A 15,077-nucleotide genomic window follows, 5' to 3' on the forward strand; every position below is an offset into this window, starting at 1 on the left:
ATTATTATCCCCGTCCCGCTTCTCTTTGATGTTGTTTTTTCCCGCTCTCTCTCTTTTTTTAACGAGGGAAAAATCGCCGCTCTGTACAGCACGTGCTTTCAGTCTGACGTAACGCGACGGAGCGAGGAGGCTAGGGGGGAGGGAGGGCGGACGGTTTGTTTGTAATTGCAATCTCTGGCCACGACAGGATGGATCCGCGGACGCCAGCATGTAAAAGGTAAGTATTAATCAGCGGTGCACGTGGTCGCGGGGAGCCGACGACGGGCGGCCAGACAGACGGACGGACGGACGGATCGACGAGCGAAATTAATATACACGGGAGCGTGTTTGCGGCGCGCATCCATGCGGATTTTAGGACGCGGATTTTAGTGTGCGCGCCGGATTACGGCGGGCGGTCGGTCGGTCGGTCGGTCGGTCGGACGCGGTGGATGTGGATTACGGCCGAGAGCGGGTCGTTAAATAGCCCGCTATAATACCGTGTAGTCGGGACTCGAGAATAAAGTTCCGTCGATACGACGGTCGAACCTTATTATCTCTGTTCGACGCTTCTCTCTCTCCCTCGCGCGCGCGACGAGAACGCCGCGTTTCGCAGGGAGATTCGCAGTGGGCGAGCCCGCCACCACCGGTTATTATTGGGGATCCGAGGCATTAAAGGCGCTTTGGGAGGGTATCGATCTTCTTATTCAGCCACCCTACGTCATACTTAAATACAATATTTCGGCCGGCGCGTAATCCTCTTACGGAAGTATCCCCGCCACGCGGAAGCAGACGCAACGGCAACAGCGGCGGCCGCTGCTGCCGTCGTTGTTGTTGTCCCTTATTGCGACCAACGATTATTTGTATGCGCGGGTAATTATGTGCACACGTGGACTCGGGGAAATCCGTAGTCGTGCGCGCGCTCGGTTTACACGTGACGTCTCGGTGAACGTGTAATCCTCCCGCGCGAGTTGAGTGGCTGTCACTCGACTACACCGACGACGACGACGACGACGACGACAAGCACGACGCGACTATAAATGCCTGGTTTGTGTACCGACGTGTGCGAGCGCAAATGTGTGCTTAATGTATCCCGCTGATTTTCCGAGTCCACTTCCTGCCCAGTTTGTTTGTAACGGCGGTATTATCGAGTGCTATTTTTCCATCAACTGAATAAATAATCTTCGGATGAGACTTCACTCGCAGCGAAGCCCATTTGGAATCAAATGGCGTTCGTGAGCTCGCCATTTGCGATCGCGAAGCTTGATTTGTAAATGCTTTTAGATTTGGTATCACTTACAGCTCAGAAAGCACCGAGATGCTTCGATACTGAAGTAACGGTGTTTGAAATTAGTTCATCCGTGAATATTGATGGTTATGGTAGTTTCAGGATATCCTGCACAAATGCGCGCAAAAGAAAATATAATCTCATCGGCAGGATCCTCTTATATATAGCCTCAAGAAGAATTTGCTAAAATCAAAAAGAAAATGTTCCAACGTTAAAAATAAAAGAGGAGAAGCTCTGGTTGCAAAGTATTGCTTCCCTTGCAATACCATATTCTAAGCGAAACCTCTCATCGAAAGAGCATTTCTTTTGTAATAAAGTGAACGAAAGTCTACTAGATATTGCTCTAACTTTTTTTCATTTTGAATATGTCTACTTAAAGCAACATGTCCTCTTACTAGAAAATATGTCTATGAAGAACAAAAAACCTATTAAAAAAAGTACAAGATTTTTTCGACTTTAAGAACATTATGCTTAGAATGTTTTCCTTTTGGTTTTAAGAGAATCTTCTTGAGGCCATATATAGAAGAGGACTTGGTGGAAGATAAGATTGTATCGTTTTGGGAGTAGACAAAAGAAGAAGACAATTTTTTTGCAGCTATTGTTTTGGCACACCTTAGCAGTTTTCGTTGCTTACAACAGCCGATTTTTTCTGAAGGATTACTCGACGTGACGTACCAATTTAATGTCCTCCATCGATTCGATTATCGTTCGCGCGATTTCTCTCCGTGTGGCAGGTAGGCACAGGAGGAAAATAGGGATTCTGACGATCAACGAAGCGTTTACGGGTGGCGATCTATCATCTGCGCATATAACGTGTGCGTAATAACGAATAACGGCGTTATTTTATTTTATTTTCCGACGCCGCGCCGACGCCGGCCGACGGCACTTCATTAGCAATTAATTCGACGTACGACCGATCGATTAACAAAACCAATTTAATCGGCACTCGGTGCGCGGATGACCAGTTCTATTAATTGGCGGAATAATCGGATCACGAGGGATTGCCGGATAACGGTCTGCTCGCAAGGTATTACTTTCGATAATAAGCACCATTATCGTTCGTTGAATCGATATCTTACTACTATGGAGCAGTTCGGCCGCCTGTGAGTGAATATACGCGTATGATCACCAAACAAAGAAGGGAAACACGATACGCACGTGTGCGACACGTTGCACGCTCTTTCCCTCTTCTCTCTCCCTCTCTCTTCCGGCCAGACCGGAACCAAATCACAGATCAAACTGACAACAATACCGTCCGCTTATTAATCGTTCTCGGATTGCAAGCGATTATAAAACAAACAGCTCATACCACTGATTAAGTCACGGACACGTGAGTGATCAAATAATAGTGGAAGATGATGAAGTCTTTGAATCATCGTTCACAAAATAACATAGCTGCATGTGCTTAGCATAAGATCGCCTAGATCAATATGACAACTTTATCCTAGATGCTTATTACTTGAGGTGGTTTTATGCACGTGCAGCTATGTCATTTTGTGTGCGACGGCCTTTACTCCCTCGCACAGAAAAATGCATACTGCATTCAGGTAAATGTCACTTGTTTCAATACATATTTTTACGTATCCGCAAATTTACCACCACAAGCAAATTTATTCAAGACACACTTCGAGTCCTAGTAAGTTTTAGCATTTCAATGAAGAATATCAAATTAAGATTCAGTTTACTTACTGCATAGAATTTTTCGACGAAACCTTGTGATATTCTTGTAAAGAGAATACACTCTTGTTTTAAGTACATGATAATGAGTTTTTTTCAAATTTGCGATGAGTAGATCTCAAGACTTTTGCCAAGAAAATATTCTTTGTTGAGAACAGCCATTACTTAAAAGAAGGAAAGTAAACTGATAAGTAAACCTCCAAAAAGTACACTCCGATTTCTTTCTAATTTGGTACAAATGTAGAAATATAAAAAATATTTAAGTCATGTTTTTTTTATTTTGGCCCACTTTGAATTTCACGCAGGCAGTTATAGCTTTTTAATGTTCTCACTTCTATTATCAACAAGTACAACAAAAATGCATAAGGAATAAAATTAAATACAAAATATAGTTAAATAATTTCAACAAAATCGGCTTAGCTGAGACACGAAACATTCGAAATTTCTTTAGCCGAAATTCCAACGGAAATATTTTAAATCAGTGCTAAATTAATCAAAAATGGTTCGAATCTCAACCAAATCGAAATCCGGCAATTTTAATTAAACTTAACAAAATCGGCTTAGCTGCGACACGATCCATCTTAAATTTCTTTAGCCGAGATTTCAACCAAAATATTTAAAATCTGTGCTAAATTAGTCAAAAATGGTTCGAATCTTTGCCAAGCCGAAATCTGGAAATTATAAACTTTTAACAAAATCGGTATAGTTGAGATATGAATCATGCGAAATTTCTTTAGCTGAGATTCCAACCAAAATATTTCAAATCTGTGCTAAATTAGTCAAAAATGGTTTGAATCTCGGCCAAACCAAGAAATTATTTGTATAATTTTTTTTCGATTTTTTACATGTTTTGTTGAAACATTTTATTATTTATACAAATAATTTTATACATTTGACTTCATATTTATAAGCAAACCAGAAACGTCTATATCTTGTATACAATTTTATTTCTTATGCATTTTTGTTGAGTTTGTTGATGATAGGACTGAGAACATTAAAAAACTATAAACTGCCCGTGAAATTCAAAGTGCGCTAAAATAAAAAAATATGATAAGTATTTTTTACTTCTACATTTATGATACAAATATATTCTACAAATATGATAAATATTTTTACTTCTACATTTGTGCCCAATTATAAAGAAATCGGAGTGTAACTTTTGGATAGGGTTACTTGTGAGTAATATAGCTTTTCTTAACAATAGAGAATGATATTTTTCTGTGCGCAAGTGAGTGCAATGTGCACAATTGACGGAATTTTCAAAAGGGACGATTGGTATAACATAATTAACGTGAGATATCAAGATTGAAAGTCGCGAAGAAAGAAATGATCACGTCCAATGCGGTCTCCCTTCGCAATTTTCGATTCATCTTGCGTTCTTCTTTCTCTTCCTTTTTTCTTCTCACTAATACGAACCGATTTCAATCGGTGTGTGTTACATATAACGAAACGAAACGCAGAATACTTATTAATCGCGGCCGACGATCCAGGTCTGAACAAAAACTGGTCGATAAGCGATCTTATGTGCTTCGTGCGCGCGCGTATAATTACCATCGGCTTCAATTACAGCGAGAATCTAAATTAATTTCGCGGGTTGGTGCGTGCATTCCGCCGTTGGTATTAATCGTTGCGCGAATGATCGATTATTAGGCTCGCGAGCGGTTGAATCATTTATTAGTAACGAGAATGGTGAAGGTCTCCCCGTTGTGCTGGCGAATCCGGTCTGAAGGGAAACGAATGTATCGCCAGTTATTAATTACGCGGTCGCGGCTGTAAATAATTCCCATCGGGCCGGTCGCTCGTTTTGAGTTGCAAGAATGGCGCGTTTCGGTATCGTAATACATTATCATAGACAATATTGACGAGCGAGCCGTCTGTGGATTATAGCCGCACTGTTGCCAAGTTTAATTAAAGCTATGATCTAGCTCGTCTATTGCGCCCGCTATTGCGACGAACAATTCGCCCCAATTGCATCATTGCGCCGGTCATAATAAACGTATTGCTCCTATTTAATTGAGCCGCGCGCCAGTTTTGTGCCGGCCACATCGACGTCGATATGCCTCGCGCCGCTTTGTCGAATCAAAGCGCGAATACCTCACTCGATGTCGATGGGGCTTCTCGAGATGAGAGTACATAGGAAAAAAAACAGTATGACTGGCTCGCACACGAATCTGGTTGCGCCCCAGCCGATTCCAATCAATAGTAAAATACAGAGCAACTAATTACGTGGTTGCCGCAACCACAGTACAATCGCTGAGTTACAGTGACAATGTCTGATTGCTCCAACCAGAGGGTATCCATGGTAAATGTCACCTCGACTGATTTCTGGCTGCCACAACCAGATCACGCACAGCTACGCTGATGCGGTTGATGTGCCGAAATAACTGAGTCATATCAACCATGCACGTTACCATCATACAAAGATTACTAAGGCGATACAACCACACTGAGAGAGAGACATGGTTGATCTAACTCAAATTATAGTTATCTTTGGCCCCAACCATATTTTTCACAATAAAGTGATAGTAGTAGTATTAGTCAAAAATTTTAACAAAATCGGCACAGCTGAGACACAAACCATTCTAAATTTCTTTAGCTGAGATTTCAACCGAAATATTTCAAATCTGTGCTAAATTAGTCAAAAATGGTTTGAATCTCGGCCAAACCGAGAAATTATTGTATAAATAATTTTTTTTCAACTTTATATAAGATAACGCGTATGAGATTATTATCACTGACATTATATGAGAATTTAATTTCAACAAATGGTTTCCTTGGCCATAGTTTATAGTAATTATTTCTCTACATAATTATACAAATGCCAAACGTTTCTTTCTCAGTGTATGCTGCTCACAACTAAATATTTCAGGTCACGTGCATCATACCTCTTTTTCCGTGTAGCGAAAAAAGAACGACACTTCTCCTCATTGAGGATAAAGTAGCGCGTCTTACACTGACTCGGGTGATCGATCTGTCGAATTATAAATTTCAAATCCCCACCTTTCATTAGGGACGCTTTCCCCGTCTCAAAGTTTCCACGAGCGAGGGAGGGACGAGCTGTTTTAAGAAACGAAGCGAAGCTACTTTGCGAATCGATTAGCTGACAACAATTCCCATCTTGTCCCGGCTTCTCTCTCGGCCGTTCCCGTGTCTCGATAGCCTTTTTCGTCAGCTTCTCGAAATATCACGGCGCCCGTCGTGGCGCGTGAGATGTAAATCTGACGGCGAGTAATCCGCAACAGTTTGACGTGGGGAAAGTTAAAGGGCAACGGCGAATGAACGGACGGACGGATGGGGCGAGTTTGCGCGTCCGCGAGATAGTTCGCGCGGAAATGACGAGGGATCGCGTCGGCGCGGGATGCACTCGACTTACCGTAGAACCAGCACTGTTTCTCGCCAAAGCGGGGCCTGAGGTATGTGTATTGAGGCTGAGGCGGTAGATGGTCGAGAAGGGCCGCCAGCCCGGCGACTAAGAAAGGCCCACCCCAGGCGTAACAGCCGTACACTCGTAGTCTAAGAGTCTCCTGGCCTTTCTCCAGGCTCACTGGTCTCAGATCCCTGAAAAAGAGAATTAGGTCAGTTAACGGAGAATGCAGCGATCGTGAGGAGAACGCGGCCGAGTGCGCGTAAGTATGAGTAAGTATGAATACGCTCTTCTTTCCCTGCTTTTCTTCTCCATTATAGAGGATGAATAGCTGAGAGCCACCCGCGGCAACCAGCTTGTTTCTCGCTCGTGGTTGGAATACATGAATTATAACGCGCGACTTGTAACGAACGTACGCGTGTACACAACGCGTCGTGGATTACGTTGTACTTATAATTAGATGCATTCACACGTCAGGAGGATGATCATAGAATAAATGAACGATGCATTTCAGAGCCGGTTGTCCCGAGATATAATTATCTATTCGAATCAATCTCACGTATCGGGTTCGGAATAAATTTATTATCGCACGCGAGTCCCTGCATTTTTGGCGCATAGCCAACGACATTTACAGATGCAAAAGTCACACAAGACGCCATGAGGATGATCATGCGACGAGACAAACACTTTTGCCAAAGCCACCGATTGGTGGCTGTCTGTTTCGCCTATACTGAAATAACAGTGAGCTGGAACAATTATCTCCCTCGTAACAACGTGATGCTTGCGTCACGCCGGTAAGAACACAATAGAGCCACGTATATGTCATCGGCGTCATCGATCAAGCCCCGTAACTATTAACGAGACCGCGTCGGCTGCGTGAGAATTCCGCGCGTTCACTCGTAACTCGGACTAAATCGTAAAGCTTTGTCATTGTCCGGCCAGTTCAACGTCGCTACAACGACACTCGTGGCTGGGAGATGAACGTGGGGCTTAGCACCGTGAGGGGCTGCTACTCGTAAATCGCATGCTATCGATATCACAATGTTACCGTGAACACACGCAGCAAATGTCGGCTATCGTAAACGAGCGTGTCGTGAAAAAGTGGATAACAGAGAAAAGGTTAGTTGAAATACAAATCGCACCGTGAGAGACGCCATATTGAGGAATATCGATTTGAATGCGCAGCGCGGAGATTTTTCTGAAATTTTCAATCGTTCCCCCGGAAGCAAAGCCGCGACGCGATATTCCGTGCAACGCGACTGCGTGAAATCATAGTACGGGACAAACAAAGATATAACGCGAATAATTAAACAGCCCGCTGTAATTCTCTGTCCAAATTAATAATTGATAATTTTTGCTGAAAACGCGCTAATGGACAAAAAATAATGACGTAATAATAAATAACATGGGCAAATAAGTACAGATTGGTTTGTGTGTGAATGATGTATTACAAGCCTTGGAAACGCGTATCGGAAAAACTGAGAGAACATACATTGCGGATGCTGTATTCTTTGCATCCTAAACATATCCTCCGTAACGGGAACGGGAGAAAGGGAGTATCGCGACGCGGCACTTTTCCTACATTGTGCAAATTTTGTAATGTTCCCTCTTGTTAGCACAAATTTTTTTAACGCGGGTAACTTTATATAATTCGCGATTCACGCGGAGAATAAAAATGTAGTTACATTAGTGAGAGCTTTGTAGCCAGGTGACATGAGTTGGGGCGGAGAGACATTTTCATTTAAATATTCCCTTTGTACGTTCGGCCTCTCTGTATCGCAACCCGTTATATAAATTTTTACTGAAGTTAATCCGGACGCAGGTGCGTGCCGCAACGAGTGCGCGCGTCTCGTGAAAAGTAAAAAACCTGAACAATTTTCGCGGATTCGGTCGTGTTTGCGCGTCAGGTAGTTTCGCAGCTCACAAATAATAAAGTATCCGCGCGCGCGATAACCAACGTCACATATTATTACGTTTCGTATTTATTAACGTATATTAAATGCGTAATTGTTAGCGCGCACACAACAGTATAAATAATAGAGTTTGTAATTACGCGAAAAGATATTGCGATACAGCCTCAGATAGCGTTATGAATATTAATGCAAATGTGAAATACACAATTTATAATTATACGAGTGCGTTATTACGCGCGCGTCTCTTTCTTTCTTTTTCTCTCTCTCTACAAAATAAAATTAGATTAAATATGTTTATCTGTATATAACTTCTTCCGTTCTTCTTTAATCAAGTTAATCCTTCCTCTCAATAAAGATACAGATAAGACATATCGACGTTGACAGTTTTGCAGTATAAACGAATGCTTCAACAGGAGCTTAATTCAAGATGTAATTACGAAGAAGTTTAATATCGAGAGATATAAACGCTGACAAGAGGTATTATCCATTGAGATTCTCACTGAGAGCAATCAAACGCGGTTCGTGGCGGACAACTGTGGATGATGAGAGGAATTATGCGACGATTCACGAGTACCTTATTCGATTAAGCTACGTGGAAAAATACTTCTCGCGCGGCTCACCCAACGATATCTCGCAGATGCCACGTCGTTTAATCTTCCGGGACGCGTTTCGCCTCTCGATGAAGATGTCCGAGGCGCGACGCACGGGAAATCTACGCGAGTGCATTCCAGCGAGGAGAAGGAGGAGAAACGGAGGACGGATGGATATCTCAAGATATACTAATTTCGCAGTGCTTACGCCTCATTTCCGGCGCTGTTAATTAGGCGTCGCCAGTGCGGGCGTACGTCGTCCTCCGCGACTCTCTCTCTCTCCCCCAGTTCCGCTTTCTCTTTCTCCCCTCTCTGCTGCAACTTCGGCCCCGCTATTCCCTGCGTGTGGAAAGGAGAGCTGGGAGGATCGAAGTTGGGGGAGGAAGGAGACGAGAGAAAGGCGGTAAACGCACGCGGGAGACCGCGACGTCTCGCTTCGACGTCGGCACGACACGGCGGCGCCACGATAATTTTCCACCCTAGCCATTTCCTGGTGGAAACAGAGACAGAAAGAGAGAGAAAGAGAGAGAGAGAGAGAGAGCCGGAGGCATTCCCTGGCTAGGGGGATCGAGGGAAACAACGTTAAATATCGCGGTCGGGAAAATTAGCGGACTGTTAGGTCCGCTCACGCGGTCGCTTGCACGCGTGGGTGCACCACACATTCGCTCGCACAGAGCGCATCGCACGCTGCCGGTGCACCGGTGCGTGAGTGAGTTAATCGCGAGGCTGAGAGACCTCCGATGCGAGGAGGCAATTATGCGAACGACGACGACGAGGACGACGACAACTCGTGCCGAGACGAAAGGGATTAGCCGCGTGATTTTCTCCCTTGCTTCTTGCCTGTTCTCGATACGCACGAAGATTGTCGGGGCGCGGTGGATAGATACGAGTGTATTTTTGCGATATAATGAATCTCCTCCCCGAGAAAGAGGACGGGCCCCGTATCTCATTTAGACGGAAAACGGCGCGCACTTTCAGAAACGACGCGCATTGTGTAATTGTATCTCCCGCTCGGCCGGTGAAAGAGTTCCACACGGGGGGGCATGCATGGAAGTTATAAAGCCGAGATAACGAAGTCGGTTATTAAATAGACGTCAGGTAGCCATTGTTAATCTTTTGATCCTCCGTAACAGCTATTACGGCCTACGCGAGGGCTCTTATTATGATCGCTTTTTCTTCGGAATATTGCCCTCTTGTACCTCCTAATACCGGAAGCGGGCAACTGCCTGCGTGTAATAACCTAATATCGCCATGCGGATTATTGTAGCGTAAATGTTCTATCACGGGTTCGGGAACATTCGCCACATGTTCGAGATTTGTTTCGAAATTAAAATAAAGCTTTGGGCTCTCCGACCAAACCGGACGGTATTTAAATTCATTCACTAATTGCACAAATTAAAAGTATAATAAATCACTGGTGCGTTCTATAACGCATAACAATTAGAAAATTGAAATCAGCACAAGTATGATAATTCTCGCGTTACGATAATTAATGGCGATTATTCGACGTCTTAATGTCTTTTAATGTGAAAGCCGCAAAAATTGTTGTCGACGAATGTTATGTAATCCCACAGACACACAAGTAATACCGAGGCAGCTTTTGAATCACTCTCAGTTATTGCAATTTGGGAAAACCAAGCGACGTTTCAGCAGCGCGACGGCGCACCGTACGTATTACATTCATACTCGGAGATCATTAAGCGGGCAAAGTGCAACGAGATCTGTCCGTTTTCACCAGACTGCAGCGCAAAAGTCGCAGCTGCGGAGACAATATTAACAGAAGGGATAATATTAGTGGTTTCCGTCTCTTATTTACCGACATATTGCACAAACCGGCGTACATACGCGACTCGCGAGTGCTTTGATCTCTTTCACGAGAAAGATCTCCGGCGCACTTCACCGATGTGTCACTGCCGACGGTTCCGCTCACCTGGCTGCAGTGGACACACGGCAACGACAACGCGGTGCGAGGAATCGACGAAATTGACGAGCAATGTGCGCGAGCGGGCCGTACATCGTCAGTACATAACAGATCATTTCGTTAGAACATTTCGCTTATAGTTGCAGCTCGTTTTCAAAGCTCATATTTTAGTCGCGCTATCTTTCCGTGCGCGGGACTTTAAACGGCGCAGATGCAATGTCGGTGTACTGTCTCGTGGGTAGCGGCAGCTAAGAGCTCCATATTTATCTCCCCGATATGGTAATTATACGGACGGCAATTAGCGGCGGTGTCAGCTCGAGGTACGCGCCAAACGGCGCTGTCTCTCGCCGGAGAGAACACATAGAGACACGGCGTAGCTGCTCGTTACGGACGCAAGATGGACAAGAAGATATTTATTTATTACGTCGACAGACGTCCCCCGTGTTCGCGCCAAACAACAGCCTCGCGATAAAGCGCGTGCTTTATCAGCGTGTGACGGGGAGGGACCGGTCGTCGAGGTGTAAATCAGGTGGAGATTGATGAACGAAATTCTTGCTCGTGACTCATTACCACCCCTGAACACGTAATGTGATAAATGGCGTATCAAATTATATTATTTGATGAAGCGTCTGAACGTCGCGCGAAAGAGCGATCGATAATTTCATTATCTCCGTCTTGGCTCTTATTTTTGGCCCCGAGATCTTTCTAATTGGAAACATATTCCACAGTTCTGATCAGGTCGATCCCCTAATTAGTAATCTGGTTGTACAAAACGATGTTATTGGGTCCTAATTTATTAATGATCTTTATTATTACACTGAAAGAAAAAAATTTCTAAGAAATATAAAATATTTATTCGGTAGGTTGCTAATAATATATTTATTTAAGATATCTTTCAAGTAAGAAGGTATATATTTTCTTACACAAAAACTTAGTTTTTACCACCGAATAAATATATTTTATCTTTTAAATATTTTTTCTCTCGATGTAATAGAATCCTGGTTGCGCCACGCTATGTTATCCGATTTCCCAAATAGCACAAATTTATAAAAAATATTTTCAAAATGTTCAAAAGACGTCCTATTGTTTTTAGACGTCTTTCAGAATTGTGTGCTGTCAGAGTTATCGGGGCCATCACTTTATGTAAACCAGATAACTGATAACTGATCGGGATTGTCAATCTGATTAGGGCTGTAGGATAAATTTCGACTTGTAGATACTCGCGAGTTCCCCATCGGCCCCGAGAAATCTTCTAAAGCGCATTAAAAATGATTATCGACAAGGCGCGCGAATGTCTCGTCGTGAGCATCTCTAAATTCCTCCGAGAAGCGATAGTGGCAGGAACTTCGTCACCCGAGACGTATGGAAAGTAAGTAACGCCTTATTGAAAAGTTTGGGGAAGCTCTTAAGCGAGCGGAAACTTCTTGTCGAGACGCGAAAATGTTCGACTCGACGGATCCGCTCTTCATCCGTCGTCGATCGCAGTTCCCATCCAGTCATCTATTCATCCCACCCATTCATCTGTCTACCCACTGTTACCCTCGATGTCCTCGATCTGTTTGCGTGTCCTCTTAATCTGAAGATCAATCGATCCTTTGCGTACATTCACCCGTCTATTTATCGACGATCCGACGGCGCGTCTTACTCTAGCCTGTAATCGATCGAGAAACGATAGGATCTGATCCGGCAGACCGTAGGCTGCAGCGGCAACGCAACGGATTACTCAATCGACAAATTCATGCAGATCAATGCAAATGTTTTGTAAATGCGTTCGGCCTATCGACGTATCTGGGTCGCGTTGAAAAACAACACCACGCGATGTAAACGTCATACACTTTATGCGCAAAATTTATCTCGTGAAATTGTTTTAGTATCAGAATCAGACATTTGAAAATGAAATTTTTTCATAGGTAAATTTAATCTTGGGAGATTGAGTACCTCTTCAAATACACAATGAAAAATAATATACAATGCAATAACATTGCAATGACAATAAATTCTTGAGCTGTGAGTCGTTTGATACAAAAGTAGAATTTTGTGATACTTAAATGCGACTATGCCGTCGTGAGTATAACGAGAAATCAGGTCTTTTCATTGAAAAAATTAATTTTCAAGCTTACACTACACACCGCGCTGCCAGGAAGGATACTAGACGCGTGATTACTTGAGGCAAACGAGGTTCAAATAATCTCTGAAGTGTCACGCGAGCATCTGTACTTCATTTAGTTTCCCGAGAGCAGCTGAAGAGCGAGAACGTTCGCGTTCTCGATTGACGGTCGTCCGTCAATCCTCGTGAACGCGTAAAATACCACGAAACGGTAATGCTTTTTCAGCTCGATTAAACGTTCATGTTTCGTGGTATTTTACGCGTTTGAGGACCAGGGACGACAAACGAGCACGGGGGAGCGAAGATCTACGAAATCGACCTCAATTAGCAATAATCAACGAACGTGACCATCATCGAGACGCCTCTTGTGCTCGGTATTGCCACTTCCGTCGAGACGACAGCCTCGTCTCTTTGACGAGCGCGTTTCTCGTGTCGACGCGTCTCCTCACGAAAGGTGCGAACGCTTGTTGCTCGATATATACATATATGGCATATAACGCTCGTCCCTCGGCGGTTTCCGGACAATCAATATTGCACTTCCGGTATTAGACGTCGATTACGGCGGCAGGAAGGAGAATAATGATAGGGGCTGCGCCATTGTCGGATACCAGGCGCTTCTCGTCCTTACCCGCTGCCGTCTCTACTCTCTCTCCTGGCTCCCACTCATCCGCGCGATCGCTCTTGAATGCCGCACCGTTATCGCGGTTGAGTCCGCGGTATAGTAATTCAAGAAGCGGCTAGGAGATACTAAGAATTTCCGCGTAAAAGAGAGAAAGGGCTGCGAGTGTCATACAGCGTGGAATTCTTTATATTCTTAGATATTATAACGTCCGACGGGTGGATTCCGCGCGCGGAACGTGCTTCATAAGGACGGACAGACCGCGAAATGAGTCGCATAGCTGTCAAGGCTTGAGATAATAATGGCCATCAAAGAAGATGTCAAGTATATAGGTGCAAATACTCCCTCCAACAATTACACGGGCGCAAATTAATCTTGCTTTGATCTCGCGACGTCTTTCGCGTTTGACGTTATAATTAAGACTGCCTTGTTGTAATATTCGCACAACTTTGACATTATTAACTGTCTCAATATTATATTAACGGAGGTATAGCGTAATTGAAAATTAACGTAATCATTAAATAATAAAAATTCTCATGTCACGATCATTGTTTCCAATAATTCCTCGATTATTTAACCCTGACTATTACTACTTTCTTGCACTTATCCCTCCCTCCCGTATTTCCTCATATTATTCATTTTATTATATAAAATTGAAAGAAGCAATTAATTTTCAAATATTAAAATTTGATACACAATGAACCAAAAGCACAAAAATACTTAATGACCTTTGGAGATTTTTTGTCAAGTGCCCTTTTTTGATGAGATTTTTAGGAAGAGTACATATAAACTTACAGCAACATTTAATCTACACAGGTAATTGTATCAGAATTAACAATAAAATGTTTTCTGCGAATGATGGTGAACGATATTCGCGTCTAAATCACCATATCTCCCTTAATAATTAAAAGCGAGTTTATCGATGCATCTCTACAATATTGGCGCAATTAGTATTATGGGGAGACTATTTCGAAGTTGTTCACGACGCGATGTCTGGTGCGGTCGGAGTCGAGGCGCGCTGCAGCGTTTCTCGTCTGTATCGCAGCATCACGGAATGATTATCGGAGGTTCACGTGTTACCAGTTATCGCGTGCGGCACGAACAGCAAACTTTCTTGCTCGGCAAGAAGTGGCCTCAGGCACCTTTTCCGTTCTCTTTCGCTTCCTCCCTTTCCCTCTCTCCGTCTCGAATCAATCGACTCGGGCCTCAACGACAGCCGGGGATACAAGGAGAGGGCGTGCCGAGGTCTATTTCGCGATCGCGGCAATCTCGACTTCCGTGATGCACGAAGAATAGCGATCGCCCGCAAGTCGCAACACAAAGTACGTGGGCGTTTGGAAAACATATCGGAAAACATGATCTGGAACTCATGCGCGTAACCGGGATTTAAATCTCGCCTGTTGCAACGCGAACGTTTCAATTGCAGCCCTTGCACGTCTTGAAGAAGAAGAACACGCTGTTAGCGTGGCCACTAGGTCTTACTAATATCGATAATTATCGCGAGAGAACTTTCGAAATTACACCACCTGAAGTGAATTAATCGGCAAATTGATGCACGGGAAAGAGCAGCAGCGCTCTCTCTCTCTCTCTCTCTCTCTCTCTCTCTCTCTCTCTCTCTCTCT

General features: G+C 43.8%; 1 protein-coding gene across 1 annotated transcript in view; it reads right to left on the bottom strand.

The window, feature by feature from the left end:
• Positions 1-15,077, bottom strand: part of LOC116846766 (probable G-protein coupled receptor Mth-like 1) — a 192,015-nt gene that overhangs the window by 32,253 nt on the left and 144,685 nt on the right. Inside the window, exon 5 of the mRNA XM_032821030.1 lies at positions 6,315-6,499. Within this exon, the coding sequence (XP_032676921.1) occupies positions 6,315-6,499 (185 nt within the window). The remainder of the gene's footprint in view (positions 1-6,314; positions 6,500-15,077) is intronic.

Source organism: Odontomachus brunneus, unplaced genomic scaffold (genome assembly GCF_010583005.1).
Source record: "Odontomachus brunneus isolate Ranch 3 - 2012 unplaced genomic scaffold, Obru_v1 Obru_scaffold_004, whole genome shotgun sequence".
NCBI classification, from domain to species: Eukaryota; Metazoa; Arthropoda; class Insecta; order Hymenoptera; family Formicidae; genus Odontomachus; species Odontomachus brunneus.